The 18,582-nt window shown below is 45.1% G+C and overlaps 1 protein-coding gene across 1 annotated transcript in view; it reads right to left on the bottom strand.

Moving 5' to 3' along the window:
- The window catches only part of LPGAT1 (lysophosphatidylglycerol acyltransferase 1), a 137,876-nt gene that overhangs the window by 33,852 nt on the left and 85,442 nt on the right, over nucleotides 1-18,582 (bottom strand). The window contains exon 7 of the mRNA XM_045010432.1: nucleotides 17,061-17,187. Coding sequence (XP_044866367.1) covers nucleotides 17,061-17,187 — 127 coding nt within the window. The remainder of the gene's footprint in view (nucleotides 1-17,060; nucleotides 17,188-18,582) is intronic.

The following is an 18,582-nucleotide window of genomic DNA, read 5'->3' as shown; positions in this document are numbered from 1 at the left end:
AAAAGAAGTCAGATTCTAGACATCTCAAATTGGGCATCCAAAACTGGTGGACATTTTCAGCAGTTTTGGACTTAATCTGTGCCTCAGTTTGCCATATGTAAAATGTGTGTAATAATACCACCTTCCCACTAAGTTCTTCAGTAATATGGTGCTCATCAGTAGTGCCCTGTAAAATTCTTTTTAATTTTAATAATTTTTCATTTTATTTTTTCAGGAATTTCTTGTTATTTTGTTTTATCCATTAAGATAATGTTATACAAAGAAATAATACATTTACATTAATAAAATACCTCAAATGACCATATATAAATAAGAATAGCATAAAAATCACTAATCCCATGGGACTACCACAGATCTTCCCAACCCCTACTGCTTCCTTCTCCAGCCCCCGCACTTTATATCCCTAGGGACTCCTCCCCAAGCTCTCCCATACCCCCTATATATATATATATATATATACACACACACACACACACACACACACACACACATACACACACACACACACTCACTCTCCCACTGAACCTTATCCCACCCCCCAAGTGCCCATGAGCCCCACAAACAACTTTCTTATTTCTCTTAAATATTCCTCCTCCCCCACTGAGCTCCAGGACCCCTATTAGTCCTAGGGATCCCTCCCCTAACCCCCTCACATATTCTTCCTCCCTCACTAAACCTGAACCCCCCAGTAGCTTCCCTCCCACAGGGGGGTCACCTCCTGCCCCTGCGAGTGGGGGTTTGCAGAGCGAACAGTTCCTGCCACACGGAGATGGGCTCGGCTCCCTGCTCCAGCAATTGTCCTCTGGAACACAGTGCCACCCAGGTTTGGCCCAGCTGCCCCTCCATCACAGGCAAACCTGATCAGTGCTTCCCTCCTCCTTTTATTTAGTGTTTTTTTTTTGTTTTTTTTTTTAATACTTTGAACTGTATTTTATTTCATGTTATTTTGCATTTTCAACAAAAGATAGGGCTCTGGTCTTAACTACAGAAAAGCTTATGAGGAAAGGAGTAATTCTGAATTCAGTGCAGAGTTTGGATAGTGTGCAATAACGCAGGAGTGGGACCATGCATTGAAGGACAAGGATAAAAAAAGATATTCCACCATCCATTTTGTGTACTGATGGAGGCAGGGGTGCTGTGGAAAAATCAGAATGTGACCATGAAAGAGTATTAAAATGCATATGCATAAAGGAGATGAATTAAGGATGTGCAGGCAGCCTCAATTCTGGTTTTCATGCTTGATTTTGCAAATTTTACTGTTCTTTTAACATGGGTTTTTTTGCATGTAATAAATATATGAGAAGGACAATGGGTCAGTGGAACATTTAGATGTCACCCGTATCAATTTTAGATGCATCATTCAGCCCTTTTGCCTCTCCACTTTTATAGTTCAGTATAGCTCAAGAATTAAGACCATACCAGAAAACACTGATTATAAAAAATAATAAAATAGATTAATAAAACAGGAATGGCAAAAAGGCTCTTATCATGGTCTCTTGAATAATAAAGCCCATAAAGATTGTTTGGGAGAGAAGTGGAAGGAAGTGGAGGAAACAGTTGTGAAATAGATGCATCTAAAACAAACTGCACTACCACCACCCCTTTCCTCCTACCACACAAGAAAATATGAAAATTCACTCTTACATCTCACTATTCACCCCCTCTTCTACAGCACTAAAATTCTTACCACCACCACTCTAAGTTTTCATAAAATAGAGATGTTTTTAAAACTTACAAATTGGAAAAAAGGAAAAATAAATAATGCTGGACTTTATTCATTTTATTGCACCTTGTAGCATAACAGAAAAAGGGCAGGAAAACTCAATTTTTAAAAAAAATATTTAATGAAAAATTTAGATAAGTTGTTCCATTTCCAACCCTTCAAAATGCTACTTTTACTGCAAATTTCTATTTTTTTTTAACAGCTCTATTGAAGATTAAGCAAATTCTATGCACTGCTTCTCTTTATCCACCATGCTTGTTGTGTCAGAGTTAAACAAGGTAGACAGATACAATTTATGCTTAATAGGGGGCTGCATAGCTCAAGGAATAACACAATGTGGAGCCTTTCACTTCTTGGTCAGTGGTTTGAATCTTGCCCAGGTAATTAGAAACCAAAAGAAGTTAACATCTAGTGGCTGTTCAGTGGCCTATAACTCTGACAGTGACAACTTCTCTACCTATAAAGTAACTTTATTCATAAAAAAAAAAAAATCTATAGAGTATTCTAATTTAACAATCCAAAATGCTGTGGCTAACAATAGCATTACCGCAATGTTTTGGTCCCTATTGTGAAGATCAATTTAAAGGAGTCATTATGTTTCCCTGCAACATTATCACCTTCGATTACCCTTTAACCACTCATGGTCTAATAGGTCCAACTCCATTCAACTAAGTCTAGATGAGAAACTCTACTGCATTAAAAAGTCTACAATATATCATCTAGCACAACAGAAGGAAATATTTCCCCTTTCCAACCAGGGATAGAAGTTGGGGGGGAGGTATCATGTGACAGGGATCAGGCTGGCTGTTAAAGGATGGATGGAAATGGGCAAAATAAAGTTGTGTAAGTGGGTCTAAATCTGTTTCAGAATAGTTTCTGGTTAAGAACTGATGCAGTGAACACGAGACAGCTGCAACCTTTGTATTTTTGGACAAACGAGGCTGCTACAAGAATATATATATATATGAAACACTTCACAGGCACACAATCTGGCAACAGTCTAAATGGCCCAGCAGCCTCTCTCAAAACAAGCAAACAAAATCAAAAGAAACAGATGCAAATTCACTGGGCTTCAATTAACCTGAATTCTCATTTCTGGAACAGTTCCAATACTGTGACAGTAGAACTAACAGATTTTCCATTAACACTGCAAACTACCTCAATGACAACAGTTTTTCTAAACTGTGATCTATTGTTCTATTACACACACACACACACACACACACCCCTCTCTGTCTCCACAGGTTCTCAACAGTTCTGACAATTGCTGTTCCTGAAAAGATTTCAAGCTGTCAAGAAAAGAGTTGTCATTGAAATGCAGCTGTGCAACATCCAGCCAAAAAAAGTTCTTGAAAAGTAAAGCCAATAAGTGACCTAACAGAGGATAACTGGTGCATTGGTAAGTGACAGACAATACCTGGAATGAGGACCAAATGGAAATATTACTGTACATGCACAGCACTAGCTACTGAAATGGATCATGTCATGTGGCATAACACAAAAGTGATTTCACCAATAACTTTCTTAGCTTACAACTAATGTTGCTATGGTAAATATAACCCTTACACGAAACACAATTTTAAAAATTAAGTTTTAAGAAGCATAAAATTAACCAAAGGTGAATTTAAAAAACGGTTACTCACCTTCTTGTAACCGTTGTTCTTTGAGATGTGTTGTTCATGTCAATTCCAATCAGGTGTGTCGGAAACTTTTCCCTTAGCAGCTGCTGTCGGGTCGGCTAGGGAGCCCTTGGAGTGGCGCTTTCATAGTGCTCGATATATGACCCTGCCGACACGACTCCCCTTCAGTTCCTTCTTGCCGGCTACTCCAACAGAGGGGAAGGAGGGTGGGTACTGGAATGGACATGAACAATACAACTAGAAGAACAACAGTTACAAGGTGGTGAGTAACCTTTTTTTCTTCTTCGACGCTTGTTCATGTCGATTCTAATCAGGTGACTCCCAACCTCTCCCATGGAGGCAGGGTCAGAGTTAAGGAACCACTGATTGGAGAACTGTCCTGCCAAAAGCTGAGTCCTCTCTGGCATGCTGTGTGATGGCATAGTGGGTAGTAAATGTGTGCACGGATGACCAGGTCACTGCCTACAGATTTCCTGGATGGGTACTTGGGCCAGGAAAGCGGTGGATGAGGCTTGAGCCCTTGTTGAGTATGCTGTAATAGGCGGAGCTAAAACCTTAGTGAGGTTGTAGCAAGTACAGATGCAGTCCATGATACATGACAAAATGCGCTGTGAGGAGACCGGAAGCCCCTTCATCCGGGCTGCAACTGCTATAAACAGTTGGTTCGATTTCCTGAAAGGTTTTGTGCACTCAATGTAGAACGCTGGTGCTCTCCAGACGTCTAGCGAATGAAGTCTCTGCTCCCACGCATTGGCATAAGGCTTGGGATAGAAGACTGGTAGAAAAATGTCGTGTCCAATGTGGAATTGAGATACCACCTTGGGCAGGAAGGCTGGGCGAGGACTGAGCTGTACATTGTCCTTGTGGAAAAACATGGGGGGGGTCGGAGGTTAGTGCTTTTAACTCAGACATCCTCCTAGCTGAAGTGATGGCAACCAGGAATGCCACCTTCCACGAGAGATACTGAAGGAAGCATGTAGCCCTTGGTTCAGATGGGGCTCTCATTCGTCTGGAGAGGACCAGATTGAGATCCCAAGCAGGTACAGGTGGTCGAGAATGGGGGTATAGCCTTTCCAAACCCTTTAGGAAATGGTCCACCATGGAGTTGACGAATACCGAGCACCTCAACTCTCCCAGGTGAAATGTCCAGATGGTTGCAAGGTGTACCCTGATGGATGATCCTGCCAGCCCCTGCTGCTATAGATGTAGTAGGTATTCCAGGATGATTGGTATAGATCTCTGAAGTGGAGATGTGCAACGCTGCTCACATCAGCATGAGAACCTTTTCCACTTAGCTAGGTAAGCGGCCCTGGTGGAAGGTTTCCTTCTACCAAGGAACACCTCCTTCACCGTTGGGTTTAACCATGAAGCTTCCAAACCATGAGATGAAGGGATTGGAGGTCTGGGTGAAGGAGGTGACCATGGTCCTGTGTGATTAGATCTGGGTAAAGCGGCAGTTCTATCTGGGTGTCCACTGACATCTCCAGAAGCATGGAGTACCAATGTTGTTGTAGCCACACTGGGGTGAGCATGATCACGTTTGCTCTGCCTCTGCAGATCTTGAGCTGCACCTTGTGGACAAGTGGGACCAGCGGGAAGGCACTGTTAGTGCTTGGAATCTGGACCCCAGTAGTATTGCTCTCACCTAAACTGAGTCTAGCACCGCCCCAATGAATTCTATTCTTTGGGTCGGTGACATCGTCGATTTGTCCACGTTGAGGAGGAGACCCAGCCTCTGGAAGGTATTTGTGACTAACCGGACTTGGGACTCCACCTGCTCCCTGGAACACCCCCACATCAGCCAGTCATCGAGGTACCTGCCTCTTGCAGAGAAAAGCTGTGACCACTGACATGCACTTGGTGAACACTTGAGGGGCCACGGATAAACCAAATGGGAGCGCCGTGAACTGGCAGTGCTTGTGATCAATCACAAATCTCAGGAAACATTTGTGGGCTGGGCGAATGGCTATGTGAAAGTATGCATCTTTCATGTCGAGGGCGGTGTACCAGTCCCCCAGATCCAGAGAAGGAATGATTGAGCTCAGGGAGACCATGCAGCACTTCAACTTTACCATAAACTGGTTGAGTCCTCACAGGTCTAAGATGGGTCTGAGACTCCCTTTTCCTAACAGGAGTAGAACCCCTTGTCCCTTAGCTCCTGAGGAACCTCCTCCACTGCCCCTTTGGTGAGGAGTGATTGCACCTCATGTACAAGGAGCTGCTCGTGAGAAGGGTCCCTGAAGAGGGACAGGGAAGGGCTGTGGGAGAGAGAGGGGAGGAGCAGAATTGGAGAAAATATCCCACCTCTACCATGCAAAGGACCCAACGGTCTGATGTTATAAAGGGACCACACACAGTAGAAGTGGGATAGACTGGTCAGAAAACAGGGGGAAGGATCCGGTATGGAGTCTCGCACACCATACCCAGGTGTCCCCTCAAAACCTTTGTCTGGGTCCCCATTGCAGCTTAGTTGAGCTCTCGCCTTGGGCTGACTGGTTAGATGGCCTACATCTATTGTTCCTGCCCCTATGGCGGTAAGGGTCCTGCCTTGGGTGAGGTTGATGATGCCTCTTCTGCTGCTGGGGTTGAGGCTTGCAAGGTTTTCTCTGTGTGGCAGGCATGTGCATCCCCAGAGCCTTCAGTGTTGCCCTTGAATCTTTGAGGCTATGGAGCCTCGAGTCTGTCTGGTCTGAAAACAGCCCTGTGCCCTCAAAGGGAAGGTCCTCCAGCATCTGTTGGACCTCTGGGGGAAGACCTGAAGCCAGGAGGTTCTCCTCATGACTACCCCCGAGGAGATGGTACGTGCCACTGAGTTGGCCACGTCAAGGGAGGCCTGAAGGGACGTCCTGGGGACTGCCTTCCACTCCTCGACCAGAGCTGAGAACTCCACTCTAGACTCCACAGGGAGCATCTCTTTGCATTTGGACATAGCGTCCCAAGAGTTAAAGTTATACCCGCTGAGGATAGCCTGCTGGTTGGCTATTCTCAGTTGTAGGCTCCCAGCAGCATCCACTTTCCTGCCAAAGAGGTCCATACCTTTGGCCTCCTTAGCCTTGGGATCCAGTGCCTGTTGCCCCTGGCACTTTTTCATTCACCGCCAAGACCACCAGGGAGCAGGGCTGTGGGTGAAAGAACAGAAACGTGTATCCCTTGGAGGGGACAAAGTACTTACTCTCCACACCCCTGGCGGTGGGCGGAATGGAGGCTGGAGGCTGCCACAGGGTCTTTTTGTTATTCTGGATCATTTTAATTATTGGCAGTGCCACTCTGGAAGGACCCTCCGGAGCAAGGATGTCCACCATTGGGTCCTCCGATTCAGTTACCTCCTCTGCTTGTAGACCCATATTATGGGCAATGCGGCGGAGTAGGTCCTGGTGAGTCCTGTGGTCAATGGGTGGAGGACCTGAGGGTGACGCTTCTGCCACCACTTCATCAGGCAAGGATGATGATGAGGCAATCGGGGGTACAGGGTCCTCATGTCCCTCAAGCTGCCCTGGTTGTTCCTGGGCTGTGCTAGGCTCCCCGTTGTTTCAGCCAGGTTGGGAAAGTCCTGGGCCACCGATGGCACTGGAGCCGCATCCCCCGACTGCTCAGCAGTTTGAGGAGGTGGCCTGGCAAGGGTCACTTCTGTCATCTGAGGGGCAGGTCTATCCCTCGGTGAGTGGGAGGGGTGACGTCCCGAGGCCACCAACCTGGAAGCCCTCGAAGGGGTACCCTGGGCCTGGTGGGAAGCCCAGGGGGTTCACAAGGGCCATTGTGCAGGGCGGGGCCACTGCGGTTGCCAGGCCATTTGGGCGTCTCTCCGGCACTTCCCGGACCTATACCTACTGCGCCTTGAATAAAACGATTCAGCCTCGGAGTCCAAGGAACCCGAGGGCAACAACCAAGGCAGTGCTGACGACCCGTGCTGGCAGTCGGTGCCGTGAAGAAGAGGTTGGGGATCGGTGTCGCCACGACCAGGTCAAGGATCGGTGCCAGCTGTCCCTCGACTGGTGCTGCATGTACGGTGCCAGGGAGTGCCTGCTGCACCCCGATGCCATGGGACAGTGCTGATCCTCTGAGGGTGTCCCAGACTGGCGCAGTCCCCTGGGTGCCAGAAATGTAGGTCCCCTCTCTCCTGGTGCCATGCGAACTTGTACCGTGGGCAGTGCCGGGGAGTGGTGTTGTGGGAACAGTGCCAGTCTGGCAACAAGGAGCGACACATCATTGTGGGCTTGCTTCTAGACAGTACCAGTGTAGGTGGTGCCGGAGGCTTCTTTCTGACAGTCGAGGGCTGAGGCGCCGTAATTTCGATGAGGTCCTTAGCAGCCTCAAAAGAGTCCAGGATGGAGGGTAGTTCTAACACCTCCCCCAGGCACTGCCCCGCCAGGAGGGTGCACTCTGACTGTTTCCTTATGCCACTTGTGTGGCACTGGGGACGTGCAGCGGTGCCGGAACACTGCCTCTTGCTGTGGTGCTGGGGATTTTCGGTGCTGAGGGTCTCTCCCACCAGAGTCCTTCCTCAGTACCGAGTCGCAGACTGCTGCTGGGGCACTCGGCACTGACGAACTCGGGCCTGGGGCTGGGCGGTCCTGTGCTGCGGGACAGAGTGCTGCTCCCACCAATACTTGTTTTAAACAGAAGTCCTACTCCTTCTTGGTTCTAGGCTTGAAAGCCTTGCAAACCTTACAGCACTATGATTGATGCGCCTCCCCTAAGCACCTAAGGCACAAATTGTGGGGGTCACTACTGGGCATAGGCTGCCAGCAAACACCACAGGACTTAAACCCTTGGCCTTGCAGCATGCCCTGCAGCCCAAGACGGGGTGACAGGATTCAAAGGATCCCAGTCACCAATCACGAAACTAACCAACAAACAAACTACAACTACAACTAAAAGTAAGAACTAGACACTAGGCTAAGGGAGCACTTGCAAGCAAGTGAATGCCGTTCCAATGGCCGCCATGGACGGTGAGAAGGAACTGAAGGGGGGTCGGGTCGGCGGGGTCATATATTGAGTGCCATGGAGGCACGACTCCAGGGGGCTCCCTAGCCAACCCAATGGGAGCTGCTAGAGGAAAAATGTTTCTGATGACCGTGCACGCAGTGCGCACACCCCTGATTGGAATCGACATGAACAAGCAGTCAAAGAATATTTCATTACCCTTTATACTTCATATATTTGATTATCAAAAACAGCAAGGTGAATATTCACCTTATGCATTCCAACAAACTCAACTAACGCTGGCCCAGAAAACAACTGTGCACGTGGGCGGGCACACACACCTAACACGCAATCAATGTAAGCAAGCACTCGAAGAAAATGTACTTACATACTGACACATCAGTGTTCGTAGGTGTGTTTTCTGTGTCAGAGTTTAAGTTCTGTATTGGATTAAAATGTTTAACTAAAGTACCCATTGAAATGACAAACTCAGTTCTCACTTCAGAGCTATTATTTCTGGCTCTCTGGACACTCAGGGAGACACCAATGTATTGGTCATATTTTAAAGGGATTTTTAGCAACGACAGCTAGAGACTATTTTTAAGTGACAGCTGAGCTCTGGAGAACAAACTGAGATGCCTGTGTCACAGTCCAGGGAAGCTGCACCTGTATTCCCCCTGCTATGCTGCAGCCAGGACAACTGCTCTCAGGCTTTAGGTGAAGACATGCCTCCAGGCTAAATAGTTCCCCCCTGCCTTCACTGTGTTATTCCCAACCAAAGACAGACTGCCTAAGCACGTCTGCTTGCTTCTCTTCAGAGACGAACATGTAACAGTCTACAGTTAAGCTGCCCCACAGCTTTTTCTATGCAAGCTTATTTATTCTTAAGTAAAGGCATTACAGAGAAAACATCTTTAAAACAATCAAAGAATCTACATGCTAATAAGCTTACCGGAGATCACCCCAACTCTGACATGGGCTCAGGTAGGCGATCAGTCCTTCAAACCCCACAAAGGTGTCTCTACTATAGTCACAAGTGGATAACAGCCTAAGCTCAGAACTAACACCTTCATGAAAAAGTTCAGTCACTCCTTTATGCAGTTCAGGGGTCTTTGATCTGGAATTTCCAGGAGCAGGTAATCAGTAGATAATGGCTTTTTCTACTGATCATAGCTTCAAAAGGCCTCCCAAAAATCTCCTAGGAAATCCACTTCAAAGAACTGTTTGGGATAACACATGTGAAGTTCCTAACTTCCCCAAGATTTACTTTAGTCAGTATCCTAAAAATTTTTACATACAATCCTAGAACAACACACAAACAATTAGATTTTAATCCAATCAAGCCTAGCAGTATTAAACTTAATTCAATACTAGTTTAACTTAATTCCATAAGGTTTCTCCAGGATATTGCAGGTAATTGCCCTAGTGCTAGTTAGGAGGGTCCTGGGGGTGCTCACCAGCACTTTGGGAGATGCTGCCTTACACAGTGGCTTTGCTGACATGAAAAGGTTATGAAATATTACAGCCTGAAAACTGTTTGTTCAACAATATCAGCTATGTAAAACAAGACTGTCCTCCTCTACCACAACAGCAGAATTTATTTTTGAGGCAAGGTGAGTTGCAATTTAAATTAGCAAGTCATGAATCACACCTCTATCATCTAGCTCTAAATTAAAATCCACCTTAAAATAGCCACGAGAGTTGCAAATTAAACACTAAGCATTTCATAGAATCATAGAATTCAAGATCAGAAGGGACCATTATGATCATCTAGTCTGACCTCCTGCAAGATGCAGGCCACATTAGCCGATCTACCCACTCTTTTAGCAAGCGACCCCTGCCCCATGCTTCGGAGGAAGGCGAAAAACCTCCAGGGACACTGCCAATCTGCCCTGGAGGAAAATTCCTTCCCGACCCCAAATATGGCGGTCAGCTGAACCCCGAGCATGCGGGCAAGACTCTCCAGCCATACCCTCTGAAAGAGGTTAAGAATATCATATCATTGACCCAATTTGACCCAATTAAGTACCATTTAAGAAAGGAAGAAAAATCTGTGTGTAGTAGCTTGCAATCTTTCTACTCTTTACTGTCTTGAGCAGTGATTGTCACGGGGAAAAACCATCCTAGGCTGATAGGGGCTGACAGGTTGTATACTCTAATCCTGAGGAGAAAGAAGCGGGTACCAGTCCCTCATTTTGACCATGCAGCCAATTATATAACAATATTGGCTGACTCCATGGAAGCACTATGGTAGAATGAGGTAAAATAAGAAGTAGGGGGACAGTCCTCTGATCAGAGGATGCCCAAGGGGAAAAAGACACTCACTATAATGAGTGAAATTGGTGTTCCCTCAGACTGGAAATAAGGTGTACATTTTTGACAGTGAGGGTAATTAATCACTGGAACAATTTACCAAGGGTCATGGTGGGTTCGCCATCATTGGCAATTTTTAAATCAAGATGGGATGTTTTTCTAAAAGATCTGCTTTAGGATCTTAGGGGGCAGGGGAAGTCCTATGGGTTGTGTGATAAAGGAGATCAGACTAGATGATCACAATGGTCCTTCTGGCCTTGGAATCTCTGAATCTATAACTAATCTGTTCTTCTGTATTTATTATTCAGAAAAGTCAATATTTAAAATTATTAACCTGATATCATTGTGCAGAATAAATGCATTTTAAATCAGTGCTGAAAGTGAGAAGGAAAGTTGGGGGCATTTCGGAAGTGCTACAGCTCCCTATAATGCCATTACTCATATTACAAGGAGATATATGGGATAATTTAGAGTATGCACGGCAAAAAAAATCCCCTTGAATTTTTTATTACTTAATTATTCTCTTCAGGTCTTTTAGACATGATTTCCTTTGATCTTCTATTCCATTCTTTCAATATCAGCATAATTTTTAACCAAATGAAGGCTGTAAAATCTCTGTCTTTCCAAAATAGTGCAGATCAGAACTCACTTTGACCACTATATGAAGGTATGGGGTAAGGTCAAGTACTGAGAACCGAACTCTCTCTCTGAGCATAAATACTGCATTTTAACAAAGATCAACAATTACTTCTAATCAGTTTTCAAGGTTTAAAATCCAACAAGCTATGGAACATTAAAGTTCAATATGAGGAAGCTTCCAACATTATGAAATAGAGCAGAGGTCAGCAAGTGTGCCGCCAAGTCTTCATTTATTCACTCTAATTTAAGGTTTCGCGTGCCAGCAATACATTTAATTTATAGAAGGTCTCTTTCTATAATTCTATAATATATAACTAAACTATTGTTGTATGTAAAGTAAATAAGGTTTTTTAAATGTTTAAGAAGCGTCATTTAAAATTAAATTAAAATGCAGAGCCCCCTAGACCGGTGGCCAGTGCGAGTGCCGCTGAAAATCAGCTCATATGCCGCCTTCAGCACTTGTGCCATAGGTTGCCTACCCCTGAAATAGAGGATTCTGATCCTATATTATGTTTCCAGTATAAACTAGTTCACAGAAATAAGTCTTTACAAGAAACAAATTACATATTGCAAGAAAAGCTTTGTTTTTTAAACAAGTATTATTGGAAATACTTTCACAGGATAGAACACTAAACACAAGGTCAGAGGCTTAGTTAACCCTTCTTCTCGTTAGAGAGGCAAAATCATGTAATTCTAGCATAACACCACTCCCACCTCCCCCCTCCCCCCCACACACACATCTTGATGCATACAGCAAGTGTGAAATTATCTGAATACCGGTGTTGCAGTTACCTTAAAAACATTTTAAGCAATGAAAAATGCAGACACTGACAAAAAACACAACATTCACTTCACTGTTATTTCACGCAATAATTTCCATTTTTCACATCATCTGCTGCAGCACAGTAAAGGACAAGCATAATTAAACCCACTGGTCGGATGAGAGAATCCCAAGTATCATTAGGCTGTCCACAATATATGTTGCTGAAAGTTGCATTAAAGCATGCCTCCCACAGGTAGAAATTGACCAGCCTCATGAAAATGGTTCCTACCTCATGCCTGAAGGATTGAGATCTCCTGATTAGCACCTAGTCCTTGTTATGGGAGAGAATTATCTTCCTGCTGCCTGTAATCAGATGATCAACTATTTCTCATTAAATGAAAGCTTAAGTTATAAAATGATAAAATGATCAAAAGCAAAGTCTCCTAAAAACAGGCCGCAGAATAATTCTAAAAAAAAAGTCTAAAGGGAGATCAAAGAGCTCTGGGCGGCAGGTATTTTCTTTTTGTCATGAGGATACACTATGGGTAGCGTCTGTCATGGAGGTTGCGGAAGTCACAGATTCCATGGCTTTCCGCGACCTCCATGACTTCTGGAGTGGCCAGTGTGGCTGACCCCAGGTTGCCCAAGCACGTGATGTCAGGGATAGCCGCAGTGGCCACTGCTGGAGCAGCTCTGCAGCCAGCCTCTTGGGTGGCCCCAGGACCAGCCACACCCAGGCAGCTGGCCCCGGGGCCCACCCAAGCAGCAGCCGATGCAGCTGGCCCTGGGCACCGCCTTTGCAGTGGTCCTGGGGCAGCCAGAGCAGCCGCCAGTGGCCCCCACAGGCTCCGCTCCCCGTGAGACTTAAGGGGTATTTATGATATAAGTCACTGGACAGGTCACTGGCCGTGTATTTTTCTTTATTGCCCGTGACCTGTCCAATGACTTTTTAAAAAAAATACCCATGACTAAATTGTAGCCTTAACTATAGGCTATTGTCAGTATTATTCATATTTCTAGCAGGGCTGCCGGGGGGGAGTGGGGGGGGAAGTGGGGCAATTTGCCCCAGGCCCCGAGCCAAGCAGGGGCCCCCACAAGGGTTTTTCAGGGCCCCTGGAGCAGGGTCCTTCACTCGCTCCGGGGCCCCCGGAAAACTCACGGGGCCTGAGGCCCCCAGAGCTTCTTCCGCTCTGGGTCTTCGGCGGCAATTTGGTGGCGGAGAGTCCTTCCGCTCCGGGACCCGCCACCCAAGTGCCGGGTCTTCGGAGGCAATTCGGCAGCGGGGGCCCCCCACCGCAGAAGACTCCAGGCCCCCTGAATCCTCTGGGCGGCCCTGATTTCTAGTGGGTTAGTTAACTAGTTTTCCAGGTTAGATCACTAACTATTGCATGAAATGCAGTCAGATTGTATGAGGTACCTTTCAAAATCAAATGTGATTTTAAATATTGTGGTTGCATAGCATGGCTGTGAAGTTCCTATGCCAGTATCTCCTGGGCCCTGGTATAGGAGAAATAGACCACAAGAAAATGGGACCTAGTCAGGGCACCCCCAAACCCTGGCCAATTGCTAGCTGCTAACAATAGACTAAAATGACTGTACGTTATCTGTGCGAAGGGGGGCGGGGGGAGCAAAAGAGTCAGGCCTGACATTCCCAAGAACAAGGGAACGCAAAGGTGGCAGAATGACACTTTTTGTGCAAGGGATAGCTCGGGGTTAAGCAAATGTCCAAACCCCAGGAACTGGAAACAATGGTTTCCTGCCCCAGCAAGACTTAATTAACTGATTTCCCACTGCAACTGCATCCAAGTAGGATGGTTAAATTGAACGTTTCTGATAATATAATTAAAAGCAAAATAATCAACAATGTTGATATTTAAACTGTCTCTCTCTGTAGGTACTTTTTATGGCTCCTTCCTCATAACCTTCGAGCCCCTCCCAGTAATAAACTTCACAACCTGAGTCAGGGCCTCTGAGTATAATGAGACCAATGCAATACAATCAAGATCAAAAGAATAACTGCTTGACTGTTTTTCAACCCAAAATATAGAGCACAGAGAAATTATTATAGTGCAATCAGTGTTTGTGCCAACCATAATTATGTCTCCTTACAATCTAGTTTCATCTTCTGAAAATTAAGAATATAAAATGAATGTTAAAGATCAACTAAATTTAACTGTAATGAGACTAATGTAGCTCATGTCTAAATTTCAATTCTATTGCTTATGGGGTCTTCAAAAGCAGCTAGTTTGCCTCATTCTGCTAATGGAGCTTTTATTTAACAGTTTACATTAAGTCCTTTTGTATTTAAAGTCCGTATTCAGTAAAAATTTCCCAAATATGTATTAAAATTGAACATATTGTTAGACTAGTGCATCAAAGACCACCACAAGCAACAATGATACTTTTCTTGTTACAAAAATATCTTCCCCACCTCTCCTTTCCTTGGGCCTGTGAGCTGCTCCACACTACCACAATAGCTACATGTGTGTTTTCAGTACAGAGGGCAAGCCCAGTGACAGCATTTAATAGAATAGATAGTGAAGTTAATAAATGCCAATTTAATTTTTCAGGAAACCTATTCCACTGATTAGAACAAACAATAAACAAAATCCCTCTTCCTCCCCCCTTTTGAATTTGAAGGATCATTTCAAAGCTGGTGCCAACCTGGTCTGTAGTCAACTGTTTACCCAATGATACGTATGCAATCTGTTTTCTGGGAAACGGGGATTAATAGCTTTTTCACAGTCAACATTAAGTCACAACACTATTGACAATTTCCTTCCAATGAACCCATTCACAGAAGAATTGTGCCCCCTCCTTCCCCACACCAAGCATTAGTGAAATACCTGGCTTTGCTTCATTGATGTAGAAGTGGGAGAATGATTATGTGCTTTCAAAGTCAGTGGTTTCATTTTGTGTGTGCGCGCACGCACATGCATGCGCCCGTCCGGGGATGGCAGTGCACTGCAAACTTTTAGGGGCAAGGTTTCTTTTCTGAGCTATCCAGCCAGGAGCCTGACATGACAAACAGACCAAGTGAACAACCTTACAATAAAGCTATTCAATTTTCCTCTTTCATATGCACCCCTTAAAATTGAGTTATATCACTTCTCTCTCTCTCTCTCTCTGGAAAAAAAAATCCAGACAAGTCACCAGCAAATAGATGTCTTTCCTCATTCACTAAGCTGGTCCCTTAGAGAAGGGGCTAGCATAGGAGGAATTCTCTTTTACCAATGTCCCCACCTAGGCTCTTATGGGATGCTGTTATTTCCCTAATGCTACTCTGCTAGCTCCTTTAGCACCAGCTTTTATCCAGAAAAGGGTTGTCTTGGTTAAAAGATTACATGGAAATTGAACTCAGCTTTCAGCAGCCATGTTAACAGTCACAATGTTGACTGTGTGAGCAGTTCGCATACAGACACAAGTTGTGTTCAATACCATGTCAGCTGGTTCTGGGTAAACCCTGAGATTTAGCCATGGTCCAGCTAGCATGATACTGAATCTGATTTTTCCCTGTCTACCCTCACTGCAAGGTCATGGTCCACATCTAGTTAGTTAACACTATTCCTCAAGATTGTGTTTTAACTACATACTTTTCTAACGAAGACAAATGCTCCCTGGCTGAAAGCAGTGGCTATGAGCATTGAGTAGCATCATGAACATAAGAACGGTCATACTGGGTAAGACCAAACATCCATCCAGCCCAGTATCTTGTCTGCCGACAGGACCAATATCAGGTGCCCCAGAGGGAGTGAACCTAACAGGTAATAATCAAGTGATCTCTCCCCTGCTGTCCATCTCCACCCTCTGACAAACAGAGGCTAGGGACACCATTCCGTACCCATCCTGGCTAATAGCCATTAATGGACCTCCATGAATTTATCTAGTTCTCTTTTAAACTCTGTTTTAAACCCCTGTCGTGGGTTTGATAGTGTGGAAGAGGGGGCTGGAAAAATCCAGAGTATGACCATAAATTATTAATTTTCAAGCAAAATAACCCCAGATTCAAGTTTACTTAATGGAAGAATCTTATACTTGAACAAAGTGATTGGTTATAACCTCTTTTAAGAAGACAATACAGTTTAGGTCGGGGTGGGCAAAGTTTTTGGCCCGAGGGCCACATCGGGGTTGCGAAACTGTATGGAGGGCCGGGTAGGGAAGGCTGTGCCTCCCCGAACAGCCTGGCCCCCACCTCCTATCTGCCCCCTCAGAATCCCCAACCCATCCAATCCCCCCGGCTCCTTGTCCCCTGACCATCCACACCCAGGACCCCACCCCCTATCCAATCCCCCCTGCTCCCTGTCCCCTGACTGCCCCAACCCCTATCCCTGCCTGTAAGTGCCCCCCCAGGATCCCACCTCCCCATCCAGCCCCCCTGCTCCCTGAATGCCCCCCCAGAACCTCCGCCCCATCCAACCGCCCTGTGCTCCCTGTCCCTTGACTTCCCCCCAAGACCCCCTGCTCCTTATCCAACCTCCCCCCGACCCCCAAACACACACACACTCCCCTACCATGCCACTCAGAGCAGCCAGAGTTCACAGCCCCGCTGCCCGGCCATAGCCAGCCGTGCTGCCGCACTGCCCGGCAGGAGCGACGGGCCAGAGCACTGGCAGCGTGGCAAGCTGAGGCTGCGGGGGAGAGGGGCAGCAGAGGAGGGATCAGGGTCTAGCCTCCCCGGCCGGGAGCTCAAGGGCCAGGCAGGGCCGTAGTTTGCCCACCTCTGGTTTAGGTGAAACTTAATGAGCAACATAGAAGGGAAGCCAATTGCAATACAACTGCAAACAAACCAAAACAGTGAGGTAAAACCCATATCCTGTAGAACAGTTTTAATAGTTGTTGAGTGTAATCAGTCAATGAGCACAATACATCACACTATTCAGAAACATATAACTGCCCCCCAAGTCCTGTGTCTAACCAACTAGACAAACTACTTCTAAATACAGAAAGTATTTTGAAATATTTTTTTCTACCCCTCTCCAATATTCTGAAATGTGCTGTGCAGGACTCAAACTGATTTTTAGGCCTTAATTCAACTGTGTACTAAAACTTTATTTCCTACCTGTAATGTACATGTGTAACTGTCGGTCGTCTGTAGCCAAGAATCCAGGTCTGGATGTCTATAGGTTCTGCATTAGGGTAAGCAATGGTTGTATCTATCACCCACTGAAGACCTTTTGATTTGCTCTCTATGAATAAAGTGGAAGAAAGAAGATGGGGTGTTAAGTTAGACCAAATTATACTCCATTGGCTTGACACCCATTCCAGTGTTACATTTCCTTAATATTACTGTATATACTAGTTCATTAGCCCGTTCATTTATAAGTCGACCCCCCAAAATGGATAGGTAAAAATAGCAAAAACTGCATGACTCTTTCATAAGCCGACCCTATATTTCAGGGGTTGGAAAACTTTGGCTCCCGGCCGTCAGGGTAAGCCGCTGGCTGGTCGGGACATTTTGTTTACTTGGAGTGTCTGCAGGCATGGAGCCCCTCAGCTCCCTGTGGCCACAGTTCACCGTTCCCAGCCAATGGGAGCTGCGGGAAGTGGTGGCTCCCATTGGCTGGTACTTCCCGCAGCACCTATTGGCTGGGAATGGCAAAGCGTGGCCACAGGGAGCTGAGGGGCTCCATGCCTGCAGGTGCTCCAGGTAAATAAAACAACAATGTATTAGATATTCAATTCAATGATTCCAGAGTTTAAAATCATCAAATTTTGGTGCAGACCCATTTATAAGCCAACCCCCACTCTTTGATGAGTAACTTGTTTTACCAAAAATATTCGGCTCATGAACGAGTATATATGGTATATCACTTAATCTGTATGAACATTACCTAAAACCCCCCAAAAACAGGTAGATCAGGAGAAAGACTAAGGACATGGTGAATTTCATTGTTTCCCAGAAATATGATCAAAATCTCAATGTAATTACTAAACAGTCTCTAACAACTAGTGTAATTTTTATTGACATGATCTATGCCTTGTGTCCCAGCATGCTGTTTCACTTTGTTTTGATACTTTGCTTTTTATATGTATTTATACAGAAAGCCACAATATTTCTTTTAAAAAAAATTTAAAAGTCCCCTTTCCTACATTTTTAAATAGCACCACCATAGATTATCAAAACTGATAGATTTTTAGAAACCTAAAGTCACATTTAGCTATTTATGCAGTTTACTTTTTCATTCAGTTCATGCCGTATTTCATTCAGTTTGGGCAGTTTAATTTGCTGCTCTCTTCTGGATGAGCACAAAGTAACAACATATGGTTTGCAAACAATGCAGACAAAAATATACAAAAAAAAGTTTAAAAAATTATTATTTTTTTAAAAACATGTCAGGAGAAATATTTCTGTTAGTGTTAGGTTTTTGTAAAAGCCCTTTTTCCCCTACACTACTCCAAAAGACGGGGAGGGGAAACATACCTAAGCCTAAATTACTTTTTAGCTTAATATATTTATTGGCTTTCCTACCGCATTCACCACTGTATTATCTGAACATACATAAATTATTAATTAATTTACCCTCAAGACACCCTTGTTAGGTAGGGAAGTATTACTGTCCTCTATGTACAGAGAGAGGGGA

This window comes from Mauremys mutica, chromosome 3, assembly GCF_020497125.1.
Source record: "Mauremys mutica isolate MM-2020 ecotype Southern chromosome 3, ASM2049712v1, whole genome shotgun sequence".
NCBI classification, from domain to species: Eukaryota; Metazoa; Chordata; order Testudines; family Geoemydidae; genus Mauremys; species Mauremys mutica.
This window is presented reverse-complemented; position numbering and strand designations above follow the sequence as displayed.